Genomic DNA, 23956 nt, shown 5'->3' with positions numbered 1-23956 from the left:
GGTGACTATGGGTGATGCTGGCTGGTTGTGTAGAGACGGGTGAGCAACTGAAAGCTATGTCCCAGGCAAGCAAGCTTTTCCAAAGGAAAGAAAAGCACCTGGCGCTAAGGTCCCTGAGTTTAAACACCCCTCCAATAATATAGGGCTTGTCTACTATTCTAATCTTCTTTCCTTAACACAATAATTGCTTCAGCACAAAATAAATAGTTAATCATTGACTAGAAAAGACATCTGAATGATAAATCTTGGACAACCAGAATGCCCAGAGTTAATGAGATTGAGTTTCACTATCCTTGCCTTTCAGGAGAATCCTAGCTATAATTCCTCCAAGGCAGATTTGTCTGTTCTATTGACAGTCTATGAGATATTCAATAATCTTCTGTGACAATACAACTCAAAGGTATTGATTCTTCCTCTGTCATCCTTAGCCGTTGTCCAACTTTCAGATGAATGGGAAGCGATTGAAAATACTATGGCGTGTATCAAGCAAATCACATTCTATAAACTATCATCCTTGTTCTTCAGAACTTTAAAGAAGTCTTTGACAGCGGACTTTCCCAGTGCAGCACATCTGTTGCTTTCATGAATGCTAACATTATAGGTGTTGATTGTGGATCCAAGGAAAATGAAATAGTGATAGCTTAAATCTTTTCTCAAGTTATCATGATATCGTATATTGGTCCAGTGGTGAAGATTTTTGTTTTCTTGATACTCAAATGTAATCCATGTTGATAACTATAGTGTTTGATCTTCTTCAGTAAGTATCTCAAGTCTTCTTAACTTTCTGCAAGCAAGATTGTGCCATCTGAATAATGCAGGCTGTTGATAAATCTTCCTCCAATCCTGATGCCACATTCTTTTTCTGATAGCCTCACTTCTCAAATTACTCATTTAACATGAAGATTGAATGTTTTGTTGTTGTTATGTGCCATCGAGTCGCTTGCGACTCATAGCGACCCTAAGTACAACAGCCCTAAACTCCGCTCTGTCCTGTGCCAATCGCACTGTCTCTGACACTCCCATCCCAATTATCCCAGTCACTGAGTCAATCCACCTCATAGAGGGCCTTCCTCTCCTGTGCTGTCCCTCCACCCTCCCAAGCATGATAAGATACAACCTTGATGCACATCTTTTCTGATTTGGAACCATACAATACATAACTGTCAATGAACATTGTGCTCTTTCTCTATCCATATCTCTCTCTCTGTGTATACATTTTGTCTTTATAGTAGAGGGATCATACTATGCTTGCCCTTATATATTTGACATATATCTTTTAGCATTATGTCCTTTAGGTCTATTCATATTATGACATGGATATAGACTCACCATTGTTCTTTATGGTATGTTTGCCTCACTTTGTATGTATGTGCGCTAATAGGCTTATCCATTCTTTGGTTGATGAGCACTTTGACTGTTTCCATATATTTCCATAAATAAAGTAGTGGTGAACCTACATTTGCTTATGTCTACTAGTGTGAATAGTTGCAACAGTTGGTTCAAGCACCATAGTAATTTTGAGGAAGGTGCAGGTTCAGGCAGTATTTCCTTCTCCAGTAAAAAGAGTTGCACATAGAGCTACTATGAGGTGGCTCTGATGGCACCTCACATCAGCAACAGATCGTATACCTAGGACTCGGATTACTGGATTACAAGATGGTTCTATTTTTTAATTGTTTGAAAGTTTTAATTTAACAAACACTAGTGTGATAATAAAATAGAAAAATTGAGCACAGACCTATAAGATTAACTCCCTAGAAGCAAAGATGTCACTAAGCTCTGATCTGAGGCTTTTAAGTGGAGGTAACCCCTGATCCTTTTCTCTGTTTTTATCAGGCAGCAGTGAAGGCAGTGGTGGCTTCCTCTCGGTTGGGAAGCGCAAGCAGTCACAGCAGCATCCAGGAAAGCCAAAAAGCCAGTCAAGACTCCTCTCCAATGCAAGAAGGAAACCAAGATATCAAAGATAATCCACAGGAAGAAAAAGATCCAGGAGATGGGGCTCCAATGGCATATGTAGGTGCTGAGCTGATACAGGAGCAGCCCTTAGGGAAAGTTGAAGATGTAAACATAAATGCTGCTGAGGCCACCAACATAGTTCCGGGAGAACTGGATGATGGGATAAAGATGACTGAGTCAGAAATGAAAGAGAGCCTAGCAGCTGGAAATCTGAAGACTGTGGAGGGAGAAGCAGTCCCCAAAGAAGGGCAAGAAAACCATGATCCAGAATATGGGGACCAACAGTATGCTGTGAACCTGCCAGAGTACTAAGTTGGCTTCCTTCAGATCTGGAAACCAAACCCTGGCCTTTTATGCACTTTGTCCTTCAGCAAGGAAGATGTGGAAGCATGATACTCACTATAGTGATTCTGTTCTTGAGGTGCATTAAATACACATATGTCAGTTGGTAATCCTAGCTTCAATGCATGTGACTGCTTTATGAAAATAATAGTGTCTACTATGGCATGTAAAGGATAACTAATACTGATGAATTAAATTTGAATATGCAAGAAAACAGCATCACATTTAAACAAAGACCTTTCCAGAGATCAGTGGCACACATTTGAAGTAAATAGTAACCAATTGCTTTGTCTTTGAAACCCTAGCTGTCCGATGACATTTACAGCATTTTACTTTTTATTACGGTTGTATCCAAACCATTTACAAGGATATGGTTATAGAGTTTAGTTGGATGTATGACATAGCAAAAATATTCATAATGTGTCATAAGACATTTAAACATGTTTCTTAAGGGCCATGGAATCAATCACGTGCCTCTAAATTTGTGTGGAAAATGCTTTATTGGTTTATCTTTGTTTATATTTTTAAAACATCAATTTTTTGTTACTAATAATCAAAATATTCTTTCACAAAATTCTGCCATTTCCGATGTTGGAGAAAGTATTTGCAAACTGATGCTGAGAAATGTATCCTTTCTTTCACTTTCTTGTCAATAAGATGTTCTCCTGATACAGATGGTGGGGATAGAGGGTGAGGGAATAATTCAGAGAAAAGAGACGGGAGAAGACAAAAAGAGAACATGGAGACTAAGGAAGAAAGATTGATTTCTTGTCATTTTTATAGATAAAATTGTATTTGTCTATGAGTTTTTACAATTTTACAAATAGAAACATTTTTATGGATAAATTCTATAATGACTAGGTTTTGAATATTTGGAAGAAAAAAAATCCATTCCAGAGACAGATGTCAAAATGTCTGAATAACATTCCATTATGTGATCTTTATTAACTTTACTAGAGTAATGAAGCATTTTTACTTATAAAAGCCTTTTCTTCCTTTGTTAGTTATCTAAACATACTACATATGAGCTAAATAGATTTCTGAGAAGCTATTTTTTTCATACTTGAAGTGGAACTGCCCAAATTTTACAATGCAGTTTTCAAAGTTCCCATATAAAAAGATTTAGAACAGTGCAACTTCTTATTTATCTTTAAAACGTAAATAAAAACAAACAAACAAAACCATAAATACTTCATTTTAAATTACACTCTGAAGAAGGTGGAACATTAGACCTAGTATTTTTATGATCTATTTGAGAATAAATCTGAATATTCTTTTATTGAAATATCAACACCTTTCCCTTAAAAAAGCTTGCTAATTCCAAGCATCCCTGATATGTTATTTTTAGCTAAAATAGATATTTTTAGAAATAATGCATCACATTTTTTTCAATTTCCTAAGTTTAAAAAGATGGACTTCTTTTCAAAAACCAAAATAACAGACAATAAAAGCAACCAACACAGAAAAATTCTCTTTAAAATACAAATAAACAAAAACAGATCTTAAAAGTATTTGGCTCTTCCTTATATCTATTAAGGTACGAAGCGAAATTCAGTGTCTGATTTCTTGAGGTTATGAAAACTTAGTAGATATTTTGCTTTTCAAGCACAAATACTCCTTTACTTCATTCCTCTTGAGAAAAAAAAAATATTACTGTAGCACTTCCATGGTCAGGTCCTCCTGCCAGGTCCCTGGCAGGGAAGACCCGATTTCTGAAGAGGCCCATGATCCGAGCTTAGAGCAAGATTATTATCTGTTTTACTTTTTTTCTCGGCTAGTATTGTTGTTAGATGTCATCAAATTGGCTTCAATTCATAGTGACCCTCTACCCAAACCTGCTCCATCGTCATGATCTCTGCTGCACTGAAGCTTATGATGTCTCCTTTTTTTTCATTTATCTTCCTCCTTCTCACTCATAGCCATGGAATCAAACCCAAACCATACTTGTCCCCTTCACTGAGTTTCTGATGCTGTGAATCTCTGGGGAGGAGTCTGCCTTTCTCGTGCGGAGCTGCTGTGGTATTTGAACCAGCAGAGAGCCTCCGCCTGTGGGTTAAGCCGCACAACCCCCTGTAGACTGTTTCACTGGAGATCCCTTCTTTCCTTTCTAGTATCCTTTAATTATTCACTCTTAGAAGTCTCATTTTTTGCCATTTTTTTAAAAAAACTCAGTTTTTAGCCTTTTAAAAATGTCTTTTTTTAATTAAGCTGTAGGATTTCTCTTTCTTTAGATTTAAGGAAAATAGTGCCATCTGAGAAGCCTATTTCCTGGTATACTTTCTCAAGGCGCTGTAACAGTCAAACCTGAGATGTTTAGCACTTCTGTAAGGCAGAAACCTAGCAGTGAAGGAAAGCTCAAAGCCATTAGTAAACAGCAACAGAAAAATTATAAGACTGCACCTGCCAATGGTGGGAAACTTTCTACACTAAGAAAAACAAGGCAGTCCCATCAGGTTCTCCTTTCACCGGTTTCACTGTATATGTGATGAACTCAAAAAACTCAAAACTCATTGCCTTGAGTCATAGCTGACCGTCCAGTGGTTCAAAGCCGGTAAATCACATAGAAGGAGATTGCTCATTTTCTCCTGTGGAGCAGATGGTGGATTTGAACTTTGTGCCTTTGGGTTGGTAGTACAACTCTCTACCCCTATAATTCTAAGAAGGTAGGGTGTTAGGGAAAGGAATATGGTTAGTAAGGGCCAGATATTTGGAGGAAGACAACTCATTGTAACTTCAAGTCCACCCCCATATTGTTCCAGGGAAAACTTTTATATCATTCCAAGATTGTATTCCTTGGCTCTGTGGACTATAGAAATAGCAATGTAAATGTTAAAGCTGGTATTTGTTCTAGAATGTGCTGATTTAGATGAGTGTGCTTACCCATTCTTTAGAGAGTACTCATGGCTGTGAAGGTACCTTCTGGCTGTTTTAACCTATAAATGGCATACTCTGATTTCCATAAGGGTTTTAAATGTCAAGCCATATTTAAAAGATTTAGTCCTGAAAAGGCCTAAATAGTAAGTTATTGTAGAAAAGGGGATTCCAAACTGATTTTAAAAAATTAGCTATTCCACTTAAATACAACCTACGTTGAGATAAATTAGGTTATTTTCAAAAGAATAAACAACATTTGTATAGTTTGATCTCTATATTCTCGATCAGTGTTTGCCTAGGTAAATAATGGTAAACTGTTGCAGATAGTCTTAATTTGACAAACTGCACTGCTAACTGGCAGTGTAATTAGAAATTAAAATAGTGAAAGTTTTCAACAAAGAAATAAAAAAAAGTTAAGTTCAGATTTTTGAGCTAATCATTACCACATTACAATATTGACTTTGTTTTGAGGTAGATCAAGTTTATAGCATGAGATAGACTTTTACCTTGAAAATGGAAAATCTTGAAAAATTACCTCTGTTTAAAAGTCAAATTTGGAATCTCAATTGGTTTTTCAAAAGCTGTTAGAGTTCATTGGTCCTACAGATACATAAGAAGGTGGTTGGTGGTGTTATCACGTACCATGGAGTCAACAACAACTAATAGCAATCCTATCTACAATAGCTCTGAACCCTGCTCTATCCTGGGTCAATCTCACTGTCTCTGACAGTCCTCCCCATATTACCCCAATTACCTTGTCAATCCATCTCATCCAGGGTCTTCCTCTCATGAATTTCTCCTCCACCCTTCCAGGCATTATTTCCTTCTCCAAGGACTGGTCCTTCCTGGCAAGGACTTTCTTTTGCACTTTTTACATAAGAAGGTAGAAATTAGACTTCTATGATTTAGAAATTATAGCATAGAATGATATTTATAGTCTAGAGTGAAGTTATAGTCTTATATTATTCAAATCACTTAAGCAATTTAAAATTTTCTGTGACGCTCATTTGAAAAAAGTACAAAACAGGTGAGATTAACTGAAGTGATATCTTTTAATACAATATTTCAATTGTTAGATTAACACATAGTCAATATTAAAAATACTCATAATAACTTACATTATTTTTATAAATTTTTCAAAATCTGGAATATGATTTATAACTAAGTCTGTCAAGTGCTGAATAGCACCAGGTGGTTAGTGGTTAAGGTGTTTGAAGAGCCCTACTCTAGAGTGCTTTTTATTTTAAGCAAAGTGACACCGGCATTTCTGTTTATATTTAAGCTGTCTCATTTTCGAAATTAATTAGTCAATTGGAGGCTAAAGAGAAAATGTTCCAGAAATGTGGAAGTAAAAACAAAAGTGTATTTGCCACTTCAGCTAATTTGCATGCTGCAGAAGTGGAGTATTTCCCAGCATGGCTTTGAAAAAGTTTCCTGAGCAGCGCTATATTGTCTGTTGTCCACAGGCCCTCTCCTTCCCTTTTGGACCTAGGTGTGTGCATAGCTTGTTGTCTCCGGAGTACTACCAGTGCCAGTAGTTTCTTGTTTATCCAGCCGGCTGTCAGTTAACTAGGTGTTCCCTCCGAATGGACTGCACACACATTACTGTATTGAGCTGGGCACCACCCATGCCTCATAGCTGTTATGTCCTTATAGAATCTGCTACTCAACAACAAATTTATATGATGTTAATTTGATGATGATGATGTCATCTGACTTACTTTAAAATTGGGAATATGACAATAGGTTACTTTTTTATTATTATTATTAGAAAGGATTAATTGGCCCTGCCATTACACATAGCACATAGACACACAGACTCTGGAATTTTCTTACATATTCAGAATAATACTCAAGGTTCTCTAGTCCTTTTTAGTGACAAAAGGATGGAGTAATTTGCCTTTGATTGTGACTTTAATCATATGATCTGTTAAGCATACTTTGTTACTTAGCATGTTTCCCTGTTTCCAGTCTAATATGCAATAGGGCAGTGGTTTGCCTGGAGATCTTGAGAGAACTATTTTGTTTTGTGATTCAATCGTTTTATAGCCCAAAGCAGCTGGTTTTATTTCAGATTGGAAAATGAGAAGCAAATGCCGGTAAAGGCAAAGAATAAAATTAGGAAGTAATTTATTCTGTTTTAGGACTATTTTTGCAAAGCAAATGCAAAAAAAAAAAAGTCAACAGAGTGAATCAGCACTAGATTTTTCTTGATGAAGGTTAACTCCATATATAATTGACATAAATATACTGAGTACAGTCAAATACATAATTACAATGCCATTATATAATTTACATGTCATTCAGAGTAATTATTCAGTCTAGTTATCTAAGCTTACTTTGTATGGTACAAAGGTTGCAGACATCTACCTACATAGCAGGATTTGGAATATCCTTTTAATTATTGCCTCTTAGGTCATATTCCAATTTCTGTAACCATCACCTTTGAAATGTCCTTATCACAATCATTATTATCTTCTGAGCATTAGTTGCAAACTCCTTCTTAATAGTTAGACTATGTGAGTCTTCAGCATTCTTTTTAGGCAACTATTCTATCAGTATTTTAATATTCTGAGCCATAACATAGTACTGTCCTATGACATGTTTCTTCCAAAGTCTTTCATTGCCCTAAAACAACTCAGGGTAAGATTCTAGCCCCTTCACAAATGGGGGAAAATTTCAGGAGACAACTGTAGAGGTATTATATACCCATAGTAACTTGATTCACTGTTTCCACTTTGATGTGTTACGGATCAGTTTTTTACATTATTACTTCTGTAGCTTTCACCTCACTCATTTATATACTCATCAGGAAAAGCAATAACACATTTTATTAATTTTTTTCATGTCCAGTTGTTATAAAAGGAACCCTATGGCACCACAGTTAAAACACTCAACTACTAACTCAAAGGTTAGCAGTTGGGCTCCCCTCCCCCACCCCCTGCCCAGGAGTTCCAAGGGAGAAAGATATGGCAATCTGTGTCTGTAAAAAAAAAACCAAAAAAAAAACAGCTTTGGAAACCCTATGTTGTTGTTGACTGCTGTCAAGTCGTAGATGACCCATAGTGACCCTATGAACTGAAGACCTGAACAGTTGTATAATTTCGTTTCTCCAAGTTCATAGAATTTCTGGAGACAAGCCATTTCGGAAATGAATGCCACTCCAGCTTCCAAGCTTGTTTTAATTGGGGAGTTCCACCAAACACTGTCCACCATGGGTAACCGTTATCACATTTGATACATCAGTGTCACAGTGTTTATCATCACAGCAACCATGAGTTACCTCTGTATAGCAAATGGACAGACCAGTGCTATACCGCTTAGAAAAATGTTTGACCCAAAACAAAATCAGGTCTGAGGGCTGCGGTTGGAAACCCTATAGGATAGTTATATTCTGTCCTATAAGGTCAGTGTGAGTTGATGGCAATGGGTTTGTTTTGGTTGCTCATAAATCCTTTTAGTAAATGCTCTGTGATTCATTCTATCTAATTTTTTAACTCTTACAAGACTCAGTCTGTTTCCTGACATCTTTGTCAACTGGCTCAGAAGTCTTATTTAGAGTAGCATACCGTCTTCTCTCCAAATCTCCTTTCAGGGAGGGAGATCTTTCTCTCTGGAGATGTAACTTTCTAAAAAGTCTATCATTTCTATTTACCCCCCCCCCCAAAAAAAAGTCTATCCAGAGGAAGAAGGAAGTCTTGACATGAAAGAAAATCTAACTCCTTGGCAGGCATCAGACAGCACTGTAGAGACAGATCAGGCTTTTGACCTGATTTAGTTCAAATGAACCAAATGGAAAAAAACAACACTGTTCCTGTGCTCTAACAGAAAGTGATGTTCCTTGAATATTGGCATAATGCCATTGGTCAATAATGGCAAAAATTGGATCTTGCCAACATTTTGTTCTTAGCTTGCTATTTGTCTTCCACATCAATGTCTTGTTTCATTCTTTTGACCATTAGGTTCACCATCAAGGGATGTGAGATCATCATAAATCCCTGAAGAAGAAACCTGGGGTACTGGTGACCTAGAATTTAGTTAGGAACTAAACAACCACCCTAAGACTGCAAGATCACACTAGGCTTCAAGTTGTTTTCAGTGCGTTTTGAGGAGACACCTGGAAAACCAATAAATATAATATACATATTTAAGTAGTTGTTGCTCTTACTCATTATGCTTAAATGATAGATATTTAGTCTTCAATCAGATTGAATTCTAATCATTGAGTTTTGACAGATTAGTTAGGTTACCCAAATTCAATAGAATTTGGTGTTTTTGAAAGCTGTTAACTTTCCCACAGTCCTCACTGTCGATTGTGGTTGATGAAAATTTATTAGATTTGTCCTTTCTTTATCCTCTCCTTAGTTTTATTCTGTTTTGTAAGGGACTATAAATTGCAAACTGTCATAACAGCCTCCTTTCAACCTGTCCTATTTTCCATGCCTGCAATACAGAAATGTTCAGTAGCATAGTGTACAAATAGCACAGCCATGATTTATTATTTTGTTTACATTTCTACTGTCTAGGCAACTTTTTTTTAACATTAGGTATTCTAACAGAAGAGAGATGTGAGTAGAAACAATTTCTAGATATAAGCAATTAGCTATACCTGGTGAACTAAGGCTTTCAGGGGATTATTAGTAAATGATTTAGAGTGATATTTATATTCTTAACTCTCTGAATAAGAATTCTTTTCTATTTGGTCTTTAATTGGAATATATATATATAAACTTAGAGTTTTGTTTTGTTTTTGCCTTTGCCACAATGAACTATCAAAGTTAGAGCCATAGTCATTTGTTTATATGTTGTCTCATACTTTCCACACCCCCAGAGCTGACTGATAAGTTTCAACAGAGCCATTGTGGTCTACAAAGCCCAAATTATTTTGTAAGTCCTTAACAGTGGGGAAAAAATTCTGTTTTTACATTGTGGCCGATGCCTGTTTGATAATCTTCCTAGAATATTGTTGTTGAATACCATCAAGTCAGAACAAATCCATAGTTGACCCTGCAGGGGGTTTTCTGAGACAGTTAATTGCATGGGAGGAGATTACCTGTGAAGCAGCTAGTAGATCTGAACTGTGTGCATTTGGGTGCAGGTAGATAATCATACTTTATTGTGCTCTTTCTTAAAGTTCTTATTGCCATTCACCTCTTAAAAAGTTAGTGAAGAGTTTTATTTCAAGTTGGCAGGTGCTGTCACCAAATAGTTGTGCTCAAAGTTGTTGTTGTTGTTGTTGTTGTTCGTGCCGTCGAGTCGTTTGCAACTCATAGCGACCCTATGTACAACAGCCCTAAAGCCTGCTCTATCCTGTGCTAATCTCATTGCCTCTGACACACCCATCCCGATTACCCCAGTCACTGAATCAGTCCATCTCACAGAGTGTCTTCCCCTCCTGTGCTGTCCCTCTACTCTGCCCAGCATGATGGCCCTCTCTAAAGACCTGTCTCTCCTTACAACATGTCCAAAGTATGTCAGACGAAGCCCCAGAATCTTTGCCTCCAAGGAGTAGCCTGGTTTGACCCTCTCTAGGATGAATCTGTTTGTTTTCTTGGCAATCCGTGGTACATTCAATACTTCTCCAGCACCACAGCTCAATGGCGTCAATCTCCTTCTGTCCTCCCTAGTCATTGTCCAACTCTCTGATGCAAAAGTGAAATTCCACTTTTGCTAACTACCACAGTCACCCCTGATTCATGGAGACCCCATGCACAACAGGTCTGAAGCATTATTAACAGGGTTTTTATGAGCTGGCTTTTCAGAAGGAGTTCACCTGGCCTTTATTCTTAGTCCATCTTATTCTGGAAGCTCTGTTGAAATCTATTCAGCATCATAACACAAAAGTCTGTAGTGATAGATAGGTGATTTCTGTGTGTCATTATGCACTGACCAGGATTCAGAGCCCAGTACCCCCCATGGCAAGTGACAATGTAACCACTGAACCACCACTGGCCCCTGAAATTTTCCTACAAAACTAAAAATTCAACACTGCATCATCCCTGAAAAAAGAAATTTGGAGTGTAGATTGGCTTGGTTTGGAGGGAAGAATTAAAAAGAGTTGCAGTATGTTGAGCATGTTTTAAGTTTATCCTTACATTTAAAATCACTCAAGTGACATTTTAAAGTACTAATTGCTTACATTTAAGTCTATCTGCAGCTGTTCCTTTGTAAACTAAGAAACGAGATGTCAAAAGTTCTGAATCCTTCTATATAGTTTCAAGTAACTTGTGTTGATTGGATTTTTCATGTAATCATTTTTAGAAAATTATATGGTTTTGTATATGACATTCTGTGATAATGACTTCGTTAGTTCAGGAAACAGAATCAACTCTCCCATGTATAAAGGTCTTCCCTGTTACATACTTTACTCCAAAAAGGGTGTGTCTCTGTCTCTTTGTCTCTCTTGCTCTCTCTTTCCCCTCATTCTTGAAACTATAAGTATACCCCTTCTGTTAATCCATTTCTGTCCCAAAAATTTGTTGCCAGGTGGCACTGAGTCAACTCCTACTCATAGCTAATTCATAGTTAATGACCAGTCCTATGAGCAACGGATCTGAACCTTACCCCATCCTCCTGTGCTGTCCTCTCCATCTTTGATGTGTTCTAGTCCATTGTTACAGTCACCGCGTCAGTTCGTTTGTTGGAGCTCGCTCTTTCTCTGACCCTTCACTTTTCTCGGCATGTTGCCCTTTTCCAAGGACTGGCCCCTCCCAACAACATGCCCACACTGTGAGATGAAGTTTTATCATTCTTGCCATTAGGGAGCACCCTGGTTACATTTCCTCCAAGACAGAATTACTTGTTTGTTCTTTTGGAAGGCCATGCGTTACTCAGTATTCTTCTCCAACACCACAGTTCACTTGCATCAGTTCATTTTCTGTTAGCCTTATTCACGTTCCAACTTTCACAGAGTAATTAGTCATTTCAAAATATCTAAAGGGAAGCAGGGAACCTAAATATATCAAAACATGTACATTTATGACTGTTGTGTTTTACAGTCTCAACAGTTGAAGTAAAAATGTTACAAATGAAATATAGTACATTGTTAAATTGTTATTCAGAATGCTTAAAATGTTATGACAAATTAGACAATATACCATTTTCTTTAAACTGTTACACCAACTATGAATATGGTTATACACTCATATGATGATACAGAATGAATACTCAGATACATTCTGGACTCAGGCACAAAGGAGATCTGTGCCTTATGGTTTGTGTGTGTGTAGTGAACAGACTTATTTAGACAGGGAGTAAAAGCAGTGACAAAATGCCATCTTGGGCTCTGTATTACCAATTATTTCATTAACTTCTTCAATTTGTAGGCAATTGATGGAATGAAATGCCTTATAACTAAATAGTCCAGTCATTAGATCAACTTTTCTCCCTGAACAATAAGTTCAGCAAAGTAATCCAGGAGGCAACTGACTCACATTGCAAGCACAGTTCAAGGAAATTATTTGCTGATATTGAAGTTCCCACCACGACATACATTCCAGGGACATTTTTCAAGCATTTCCTCCACGTGTGCGTGGAGCTGTGGCCTAATAATGATGAGCAGGGAGTTGAGCTGCCAAACCAAAAGGAGGTGGTCCAGATCCGTCAGCTGCTCCATGGAAGAAAGAAGGGCAGTCTCCTCCTGTGTGGTTTACAGCCTCTGAAAACCTGCTGGAGGGTCAGCTGTGAGTTGGTTCTGACTTGACAGCCATGAAGTGAGGTTTCCACATGTGCAGTGGGAGGAAGAGTCAGAGTAACTAAGCCAAGTGCTTGCTTCTAGGAGAAAGCGCTGTGGCGAAAATAGGCAAGAACGCATATTCAGCCTGTGCTAAATGTAGGCTATTCTAAGAGTAGAGGAAAAGCTCCTTCTGTCTAGTGCAAGCAAAGAGAGTTCTATGGCACACAGGCTAGATTGGAAGGATAGAAGTTTTTCTAGGACAAAAAGACACGCCTGACATGGAATGGGGAAAAGCAAAGGAAAGTGGTTGGTGGTTGAAGGAACAGTGTGAAAGACTGAAATCCACAGGGAAGAATTGCCAACCAAGTCTGCAGAGTCTCAGATTGTGTGCAAAGTTGGATGACAAAGACCTCATGGGCAGCCTGACCTCTTAGGGCATCTAACCCTTTGTGATCTCCTACGCTTATGGCTGACTTAGAGCATCCTTAAGCAGAATAAAAACTTGCAAAGGCACCTTTGCAAGTCACTGCTTGAATGAATGGAAGCCTGTCACTAAAAGCTAAAACCACACTGGTCAGATAGGAAATGATCACAGTGCTTTTCTTGTATTGGAGCTTTGCAAAACTCTGAGACCAGAAAATCACCTATCTATCTATCTTTGCCAATGGAGGGCCAAATAAGGTTCCTGCTGTCATATTTATTTCAACTTTTGAAGTTGTTTGACCTGAAAGGGCAATCTCCACAGGATTTGAGAATGATACTGAAAGTTTATACTTTAAAAGATATTTCTACGAAACTCTGTCTCAGACAATGAAACTTGAAAAGTTCAGAAGTCCTTTCTCCATTGTCCTTACTTCACCCTCCCTCTATACCTGTTTATATACTATTATAAATTCCTTTCTAGAGCACTCAGTGCAGTAATTCACATCCATTTTCAAGAAAATTACATTTCGGAAATATTTATTAATTAGAATCAGATTAAAGCAAACCAAACTCAGTACCATCAAGTAATTATGACCCATAGTGACCCACTAAAACAGAGTCGAACTGGCCAGTAGAGTTTCCAAAACTACACATACTTAAAGAAGCACACTGCCACACCTTTCTCATGTGGAACAGTGGGTGGGTCTGAACTGCTGACCTTTTGGTTAGCAGTAAATCACTTAACCAGTGTGCCACCATGGCTTCTTGAGAATCTGGCTACAGAAGAAGTCATTTTTGTTTCATGCCACTTTGCTAGCTTTAGATACCTGATTCTGAATGGGCTACCTTATTCCTCAGAGTAGATAAGATGTAGGAGGGCGCAAAGGTATCTGGGTGATGAAAGTGAAGCAAAGAAATAGTTACAGTGAAGACAGAAAACATATCAGTTAGCAGACACTGAGAAAGGAAACATTCCCCCTAAGGTGTTCTGGGTCTGTGGGGCATTGTCTGCTATTTATTTTCAAATCATTCTTGGAGAATGTGTCTTCCTGGGTTTTCTAAAGCGTTCTGGACTAAACGGGCATGAGCAGCTCAATAGCTTCATGGAGGATTAGATTAAAAATACGATTATATCCAGAAAGCTACATCTCCAGTAGTTTAGGCTGTACTTTATTAGCCAAAAATACAAGATCTAGCAAAAACAAACAAACAAAAAAACCTCCCAAAACTAAGATCATGTGCATGTAGGATTTGAAGGACAGAAGTGTATTTTAGTTTACACAACCAAAATTATAGGCTACTTCCCAACCTGACTGAACTGGAACTGTGAACATTGCATTTTTAAAACTTGTCAAATGGTGCTATTGACTTAATAAAAATGTATTACAATATTTTTTTGGATAAAGATCTAAATCTGACCTGGCCATCAATGTAAATACAGAAAATGTATGTAGAGCACGTATCAAAACCATGCCCGTTTGCTTTTGGTTGAACTACCATAGTCTTCAGTGGTCTAGGGATGACTGGACCCAGCAGAATGGTTGGTTCTACCAGCTGTCAGCAGCCTGGAGCTGACCCCTATGAGAGTTTGTGTATTTTCCATTTGGACTCTGGTTGGAAAACACAATTAAATATACTCATTTTATTGGTGTTTCCAGGAACAAATAAAGTATATGTGATATGAAAGAAAAACTGTCTAACTCTCCCTTAGTGAGGGCAAATGTTACTTTGTGTAAAATCACTCAGTTGTGTCAGAAAAGTCAGCAGATGCCTGTATCTTTCTGTTAAGGAACCTGTAAAGCAATCTGCATGAACAGTATGAAAATAAACCACTTAAAAGCCCACCAAACTTTGCATCCTGTGATTTGAAATGTTCTTGCAATTCAAGAGTCACAAAATTCAAGAATCATAGGTCTCCAACGGATCTTTCCTAATTCCTTCACCCTCTTCTCTCCTCTCACCAAACTCTGAGACCCCATGATTTTCCCACCTCCCTACCTTCAGTAACACCCCATTTCTCCCCCGTTTGGGCTTTTGTACACATCATACTAGTTATTCTTCTACATGTTTAAATTTTTATCTTATATTGCTTTGCATACACAGCTCATATACATTGTGTTTCAGACTTTCCTTGATTCACACTGTGCTTTCTACAGTCATTCCTATATATAGTGTTTTGGGGTGTTTTTCTTTTTTAAATTTATTATTAATTTCAATGACAATTTACAGAGACTTTGGATTTCCATTCATTCATTGTTGCACTTTTCTCCCCTCCCCAAGTACACTACCCTTTTGGAAAAGTAAAAGAAAAATTCTTTCATTGTTATACAATCCCTCCCCCCAGGTCCACTCCACTATGCAGCCTTTGCTCTGGACTCCTGTCATGACAAAACTACCAAATCACATATCCCTGTTAAACAGTTTTCTCCCTTATCTGTTTCAATGCAGTATACATTATTGAACCCATCTTTCTCAGTCTCTCCCCAAGATCAAGGTCAGGCCTGCTTTAGAGCAGTGGCACCATGCAGTATTTGTTCTTTTGTGACTGAGATACTTCACTTAGCATAATGTCCTCCAGGGTCACCCATTTTTAATAATGTTGCATGAGTTCCTTGTTTTTCAATGCAGTATAATATTCCATTGTTTGAATATACCACAGCTTCTCTATTCATTTGTTGATGGGCACTTAGGTTGTTGAACAAAGCTGCAATAAAAATGGGGGTATATATATAGTTTTATAAAATTAATCACTATTGAGCCTATGCCCATCACTACTATTTTTTCAGGTCCCCGCCCCTCCTCCACCCACCAAATTGTGCAATCCTGTGATTTCTCCCTTGCCCATCCTTACTCCTCTGCTCCCACCCTTTCCCCGCTGGATCGCCCTACATATTTTACTCGTTATACTTCTATTTTTACAATAATGGTCTTATGCACTATTTGTCCCTATGAGTTCACTCAACATAATGCATTCTAGCTTTCCCCATGTTATATAGTATTTTTTTAAAAAAAATCATTGTTCCTGTACTGTATAGTATTCATTTTTGCAGACGTTAACTTGAGAGTTAACATCACACTGTCATAATCAAATTCTTCATCAAGTGAGAAGGGTTGAACATCATCCCAAGTAACCTTACTCATTTGGAGCTGAATATTTTCATGAGTGTCCAATTCATCTAAATTTATTTAACTGTCTACTTTTGCCTCTCCTGCCTGATTCAAATCACCTTGAAAATAACTGTCAACTTTTTTACTTTCACCCACCACAAGCTGTTCTTCTGAACATTATGATGAAGTGTGAAGAAAGATGGTTTCATTTATAAAACAGTCATTTTGGTCCCATTTTATGAATGCATCTTATCAAGGTAAATACAATCGTTTCCAAATGCTCCCTTTTTGGAGTCACATATCTGCTCATGTCAATGAATTATCTTATTCAAGACTTCTTCAATTAACTGGTCTTTGATCATAATGTCCAGTCATGGTGGTAAGGTTGGCATTCCATCCAAGAGACTTGACCTCCCATTCCCAGCTTTCTGCCTCGGTGCCCTTCTAGTCACTTCTTGCTTTTTGTGCCTTTTTTCAAAGATTCCCAGCTAAAATACTCTCTGCCTAGAATCATTTCTTGAGTGTTCTTCCATTCTTTCAGGTAAAATTAGAGCTTGAGTTCTTAAATATTTAAAAAATCTAATGTCCAATATTAAAAGAAGATGGAAGGAATATACTGAGTCACTATATAGAAAGGAATTGGCAGATACAGAGGAATTTAAAGAAATAACATATGAGCAAGAGCCTATGGTGATGAAGGAAGAAGTTCAAGCTGCTTTGAAGGAAATAGCAAAAAATAAGGCCCCAGGAATAGATGGTATACCAACTGAAGTATTCCAGATAACAGATGTTGCCCTGGATGTGCTCATCAAGTTGTGCCAAGAAATCTGGAGAACAACCACTTGGCCAACTGACTGGAAGAGATCTATATTTGTTCCCATTCCAAAGAAAGGTGACCCAACTGAGTGTGGAAACTACAGAACAGTGTCATTGATTTCATATGCAAGCAAGATTCTACTGAAGATTATCCAAAAACGATTAGAACAGCACATCAGCAGAGAACTGCCAGAAGTCCAGGCTGTGTTTAGAAGGGGTCGTGGTACTAGGGATATTGTTGCTGATGTTAGATGGATCTTGGCTGAAAGCAGAGAATACCAGAAGAATGTCTATCTGTGTTTCATTGATTATGCAAAGGCATTTGACTGTATGGATCATAACAAACTGTGGCTGACTCTGAGAAGAATGGGAATCCCAGAACATTGAATTGTGCTAATAGGAAACCTATACTTGGACCAAGAGGCAGTAGTCAGAACAGAGCAGGGTAACACTGCATGGTTCAAAATTGGGAAGGGTGTGCGCCAGGGATGCATCCTGTCTCCATACCTTTTCAACATATATGCAGAGCAGATTATCTGAGAGGCTGGGCTCTATGAGGAGAATTGTGGCATCAGGATTGGTGGAAGATCTATTAACAATCTGCGTTATGCAGATGACACAACCCTGCTTGCTGAAACTGAGGAAGACCTCATGCACTTGCTGCGAAGGGTCAAGGACTGCAGCCTTCAGTATGGACTGAGGCTCAATGTCAAGAAGACAAAGATTCTCAACACTGGACCAATTGGCAGTGTCAGGATGGATGACGAAGAGATTGAGATTGTTCACAGCTTCAGTTTGCTCGGCTCCACAGTCAACACTCTTGGCACCAGCAGTCAGGAAATCAAAAGGTGTATCGCGATGGGAAAGTCTGCTGTTAGGGACCTCTCTAAAGTACTCAGGAGCAACAGTGTCTCTCTGGAGACTAAGGCCATGGTCTTTGCGATCACTTGTTATGCATCAGAGAGTTGGACAATGACTAGGGAGGACAGGAGAGTGGATGCTTTGGAGCTGTGGTGCTGGAGAAGAGTACTGAATGTACCATGGACTGCCAGGAAAACAAACAGATTCATCTTGGAGAGGATTAGACCAAGCTACTCCTTGGAAGCAAGGATTCTGGGGCTTCGTCTGACATACTTTGGACATGTTGCCAGGAGGGACGGGTCCTTAGAGAGGGACATCATGCTTGGGACGGTGGAGGGACGGCGCAAGAGGGGAAGACCCTCTATGAGATGGAATGATTCGGTGACTGGGGTAATCGGGATGGGTGTGTCAGAGGCGGTGCGGTTGGCGCAGGATAGAGCAGGGTTTAGGGTTGTTGTGCATAGGGTTGCTATGAGCCACAAAGGACTCAACGGCACATAACAACAACAACAACAATGTCCAAGTATTCAGTTCTCACAGAATGAAAGAAAACTATTATTTAAAGGGGAACATTAATATTCATTGGATCCAGTAAACACATTTGGTTGATGGAAAAAGTGATGCCTAAAGATACCTGAGGTCATACGGGTGAAGATGGGAAGCACCCCATGTTGCCCATCCCACACACCCACTGTTCTCACTACTGGAAAGCCAATTCACTGGGCACATCATCTCAATAATCCTCATAAAAACTGACTATGAAGATTTGAAAATATAGAAAAGCAGAAAATTACCAAAGCAATACTTTTCATATATAAACAATCCTTTCCCTACACCAGAAGTAGGGTATTTTTTCCTTTATAGTTTATAACCACACCAGCATTAGAGCATAATGTTTTGTGTTTTATACTAGCATTATAACAAAAGCATGTTTGCATGATTGTCACAGTATTTATGTTTATTAGCATAATAATCTAATCCTCCCCTTACATGACATTACACTAAATTTATTTTGTGTTTCAGTACTCAAGCCTAAGAAAATAATTCTAATTTAGAATTGTTGGGCCAAATGATACTGTCTATCCAGAAAGCAAGTCACTCCAAAAGAAGTGAGTTGTTGGTAGTCTGATTTATAAAGAGATCTGAAAGTTTTGACCTTAACCACTTAATTAGCAAACCTTTTTTTTTTTTGGTGAAAAATTATAGCGAAGAGGATAATTTGACAACAGCAGGGAGCTACCATCAGAAGTGCAACTTGCTGTTAAATTCCCTTATGGTTAAAACACTCAGTTTGTTGAGAAGGTGGAGGTGGGGGAAGCTGATCCTAAATAACAGCATGGCTATTGAGAAAAATGCTTGGGGAAACCTAGCATTTCTTACTTGCAAGTCAACTTTTGTTTTATGAAACATGTCTTACTTACTATGTTAACATTTTACACAATCTGATTTTTTAAATAAAAATCATCTGGCCAGAAGAAAAGGATTGCCATTTAAGCAAAACATAGTAAAACTCATAGACTAGTAGACTTGATGGAATGAGAGTATATAGTTAGGGAGCTCTGGTGGCTTAGTGGCAAGGAGTTGCACTACCAGTTAAAAGGCACATGGTTTGAATACACGATCTGCTTCACTGGAGAAAGGTGGGTGATCTTCTGTGGGCTTTACTGCCTCTGAAAACCTACTGGAGGGTCAGCTATGAGTCCGTTCCAATTTGAGGGTAAACAGCCACAGTTTATATATATAAGAAATGAGATTAACTAAGGAAGAGGACAAGGAAGCTATGGTGCCTGGAGGATCAGCTATGGGCCAGTTCCTTCTGGATGGTACATAACCACAATGGAGTTCTGGTGGCCTAGTGGTAAGAAGTTGCACTGCAATCTCAAAGGTGCATGGTTTGAATCCACAAGCTGCTCTGCAGGAGGATGGGCAGTCTCCTCCCCAGCAATTTACCGCCTCTGAAAACTCCCAGGAGGGTCAGCTGTGAGTTGGTTTTGACTCAGGGGCACACAATAATACTCATCATTGTAACTGACAAAACAAACAGTTATGTCTTTTCCTTTTTTCCCTGGAGTACATTTGCAATTCACATTTTTTAGCAATTTTGTGTCATGATTTGGTTATAGGAGCCCTCATCCATACTAAGTCTTTTGATCTAAAGGAGTAGACAGTGGCAATACATATTCACACTGGGCATCATGAAACAGCACCATTTAATAACCCCCAAGGGGATTCTCCATCATCTCATTACCTTACGGTAAACTGTAGTGCCGGCCATGTAGAGGGCGTCTCACAAGCTGGAGACTTAAGGTGCACCTGATCCGGGCTATGCATCAGAGAGTTGGACAGTGGCTAGGGATGATAGAAAGAGAATTGATGCCTTTGAGTTGTGGTGCTGTAGAAGAGTGTTGGCTATACCATGGACTGCTAGGAGAACAAACAGGTTTGTCCTGGAGAAGGTGAAGCCAGAATGCTCCTTGGAGCCAAGGATTCTGAAGCTTCGTCTGACATACTTTTGGCATGTTGCAAGGAGGGACTGGTCCTTGGAGAGGGACATCATGTTTGGGAGAGTGGAGGGATGACACAGGAGAGGAAAACCCTCAATGAGATAGATCGATTCTGTGAGTGGAGTGTTGGGAGTGAGTGTGTTTGAGACGGTGAGGCTGGCACAGGATAGAACAGCATTTAGGGCTCTTGTAAACAGGGTTGCTATGAGTCGCAAGCGACTCGACAGCACATAACAAGAACTTAACAACAATATATGCTTTTAATGAGACTGAATGGCTGCTTTGAAATTCACACTTCTTTGTGGGGAGTCCTTCACTTGCCCACTTACCAGCTGATGAAGGCCCTAGGCGCGGCCTCAATGACATCTGTGAAAAGAAGGCAGTTTTTTTCCTCTCTCTCTGAATGTTGATTTTTCTGGCCAATAAATATCAAACTTTTACTTAGATAAGAAAGGAGATGAACCTCAATTAGACCAAAGAGGATTGTTTCCTAGGCATTTTTCAATCAAGAGGATTAAACAAACAAGGCAAAAGGAAAATTGTAAGGGAATAAAGATGCTGTGTTCATCCTCCAAAACTGAGTCAGTGGGAAATAGAGCTGACTGGTAACACAGCCATTCTAATACCCTTCTCCAAGAGGCTAGAAATCCTTCTACTTGCTTTCACAGACACCCAGACAGCTGAGGCAGTCAGTTGATCCAAAATACCATGAAAGCTCACAGGGGCTTTAGGGAAAGTTTGTACTATTTTGATGAATGATAGAGATATAAGCAGTGGCCTCCACCTCCTTTCCCTAGTTCTTGATTTGAATCCATGTAATTCGCTGAGTTGGTCCCTTTGCTCCCATGAGGCAGAAGCTCAAAACAGCCGTGAGAACACTGATCCGATCCTAAGCTGATTCATTGAAAAATAAGTCTAGGTACACGTTGTGTCAAATGCGAACATTGACTCTATTTGGTTAGGCCATTTATTGGCTGTATTTTCTATTATCTACAATATCCCTAATTGCTTTCTGTTGTAACTAAGATGATTCTTACCCAAAATTACCTTTATAGGACAGAGTAATGCCACATACCTCCTAAAGAATAGCAGGTGGATTCAAATCAATGACCTTATGATTAATAGCCAAGTATTTAGCTACTGTATCACCAGGGATTCATAGTAGCTTTCTTCTAGTATACAATGAAAGTTTTGCTAGTAATTTTCTAGCTTTTTTAAACTAAGTTAAACAACTTGTGCAACCGAGCACAATTATTTAAATACACATGCAGTAAACACTTGCCCCTACGCTACAGTAATAATATACTTATTGTCCTGACTATGTAACAGCAATACTTATAGCTCAGGAGACATTTGCAGACTGTCCTTGGGACATGCTATCAAGTCAGCGCTGACTCATAGTCAGTCATCCCTGTGGTGAACAGAACAAACCCCTGCCCAGTCCTGACCACTGTGACAACCACCATGTCAATCCATCTTGTTCACGGTCTTACTTTCGATGAATTTAGCAAGTATGATGTCATTCTCCAGGGACTGGTGTGGCTTGATAACATGCCCAAAGTATGTGAAACAAAAATCTCACCATTCTCGATTCTGTGAAGTATCCTGACTGTTTTTTCTAAGATAGATTTGCCTGTTTTGGCAGTTCATGTTATGTCCAATATTCTTCACCAACAACCTTCACCACAATTCAGAGTGCCTCTTCACAATTACCTACTGTGAACCAGAGAGCTGGACAATGACTAAGGATGATAGAGGAAGAATCAATGCTTTGAGTTGTGGTGCTGGAGAAGAAATAGGCTTTTCACATATTCGTTATACACTGTCCAACTTGCACATACTTATGAGGCAAGTGAAAATACCACAACTAAGACACACTTTGTTCCTCTAAGTGTTATCTTTGCATCTCAGTACATCAATTCTGCAATGTTATATTGGATTTGTCCAATGCAATACAAGATTTGATCTCTTGATTTTCACTTCCATGGCCATTGATTATGGATCCAAATAAAGTGAAAAAGAAACTGTCAATGCCTCTTTGCAATTACTTGCTATGCATCAGAGCTGGGCAGTGACTAAGGATGATAGAAGAAGAATCGATCCCTTCGAGTTGTGGTCCTGCAGAATTGAATATACCCAGGACTGCTAAGAGAACAGCTTTGTCTTGGTGAGGGTGAAACAAGGCTGCTCCTTGGAGGCAAGAATCTGAAGCTCTGATTGACTCAGTGATGAGGTAGCTGTGCCAGAGATGATGAAATTAAATCAGGAAGAGGCAGGGTTCAGAGCTATTGGACATAGGGTCAGGGCTGACTCAGTGGCACATAACAACTTGATTGTATGTTTGATCCATTTCAGAGTGCAATAGTGTATAAACAAAAAAAGATCTTTCATTTTTTCCCCTTCAGCATTGCTGTTAAGTGTGCTCTTTAATATTAGGGATTGGTATATGAATTTGAAAAAGATTCACAGTAACTGATCTCTCATGTCAGAATATGGATATCACCTTTTCCCTGACAGTATTGTACTGTCAGGGCTGATCTCAAATGTTCTTTTTTTGACAGTGAATTGCAGCATCATTCTTCAATTTGTCATTGCTGTCATAGTAAATCAGGATTTTCTAATTCAAAATAGCCAGCAATCCTTTAGAGCATATTGACGCCTTGAGTATCTATCTTCAAGTGTCTCATTTCATCGGCAATGTTCCTTTTTGCTAGCTCCACACTGTGTACATTCCATGTTCACAATTAATGGGTCTTTGCAGCTGTTTCAGCTTATTTTATTCTTTTTTAAATCAAGAGAAAGTGCGAACACAGTCACCCATTACTACAATTATGCAGTCACATTCCCCACATTTGGGGAAACCACAAGGGGACAGCACATCTAGAATGCAATGGATAAGCCTCGCCCCGGGGAAAGCCACATTTTTGATCATTGTTTCACCTCATTTTGAGTCCTACCACTTCGGCGAAAGCTTTCCTCCACCTGTGTCATTAAGGGAGACTCGACTTTGAGGAGGCTGCTCTTTACCAGTTACATTTCAAGTGATTTCAAACTTGAGGGGCTCATCTTCTGGTACTCTATCAAACAGTATTCTGCTGCTATTCATAAAGTTCTCATTGGCCACTTTTAGAAGTAGTTACCAGGTCGTTTTATCCTCGTCTGTCTTAGTCTACAAGATGCTTGTTAAAACCTGAACACCATGGGTGAGCCTGCTGGTATTTGAAATGACAGTGATGTAGCCTCAGCATCACAGCAGCACAAAAACCATCAGAGTATGATGAACTGAGAGCCAAAAGGTGGTGCAAGAGATTAGCATGCACTTTCTTAATCTTCATTTTCCATTTTATATGTCTCTTTTCTAAGCACACAAGAAGTTAAATGATATATTTTAAATAAA

At 38.7% G+C, this 23956-nt stretch overlaps 1 protein-coding gene and 1 pseudogene across 1 annotated transcript in view; one reads left to right on the top strand and one right to left on the bottom strand.

The window, feature by feature from the left end:
* Positions 1-2268, top strand: part of CAMK4 (calcium/calmodulin-dependent protein kinase IV) — a 377548-nt gene extending 375280 nt beyond the window's left edge. The window contains exon 11 of the mRNA XM_006886703.1: positions 1837-2268. Coding sequence (XP_006886765.1) covers positions 1837-2268 — 432 coding nt within the window. The remainder of the gene's footprint in view (positions 1-1836) is intronic.
* A 14005-nt stretch (positions 2269-16273) lies between these two features.
* On the bottom strand, positions 16274-16770 carry LOC102861307 (annotated as a pseudogene).
* Between the last annotated feature and the right edge of the window lie 7186 nt (positions 16771-23956).

This window comes from Elephantulus edwardii, unplaced genomic scaffold (genome assembly GCF_000299155.1).
Source record: "Elephantulus edwardii isolate Elephantulus edwardi_28Jun2011 unplaced genomic scaffold, EleEdw1.0 scaffold00050, whole genome shotgun sequence".
Lineage (NCBI taxonomy): Eukaryota > Metazoa > Chordata > Mammalia > Macroscelidea > Macroscelididae > Elephantulus > Elephantulus edwardii.
The sequence above is the reverse complement of the archived record's forward strand: the minus strand, read 5'-3'. Positions and strand labels throughout refer to the sequence as shown.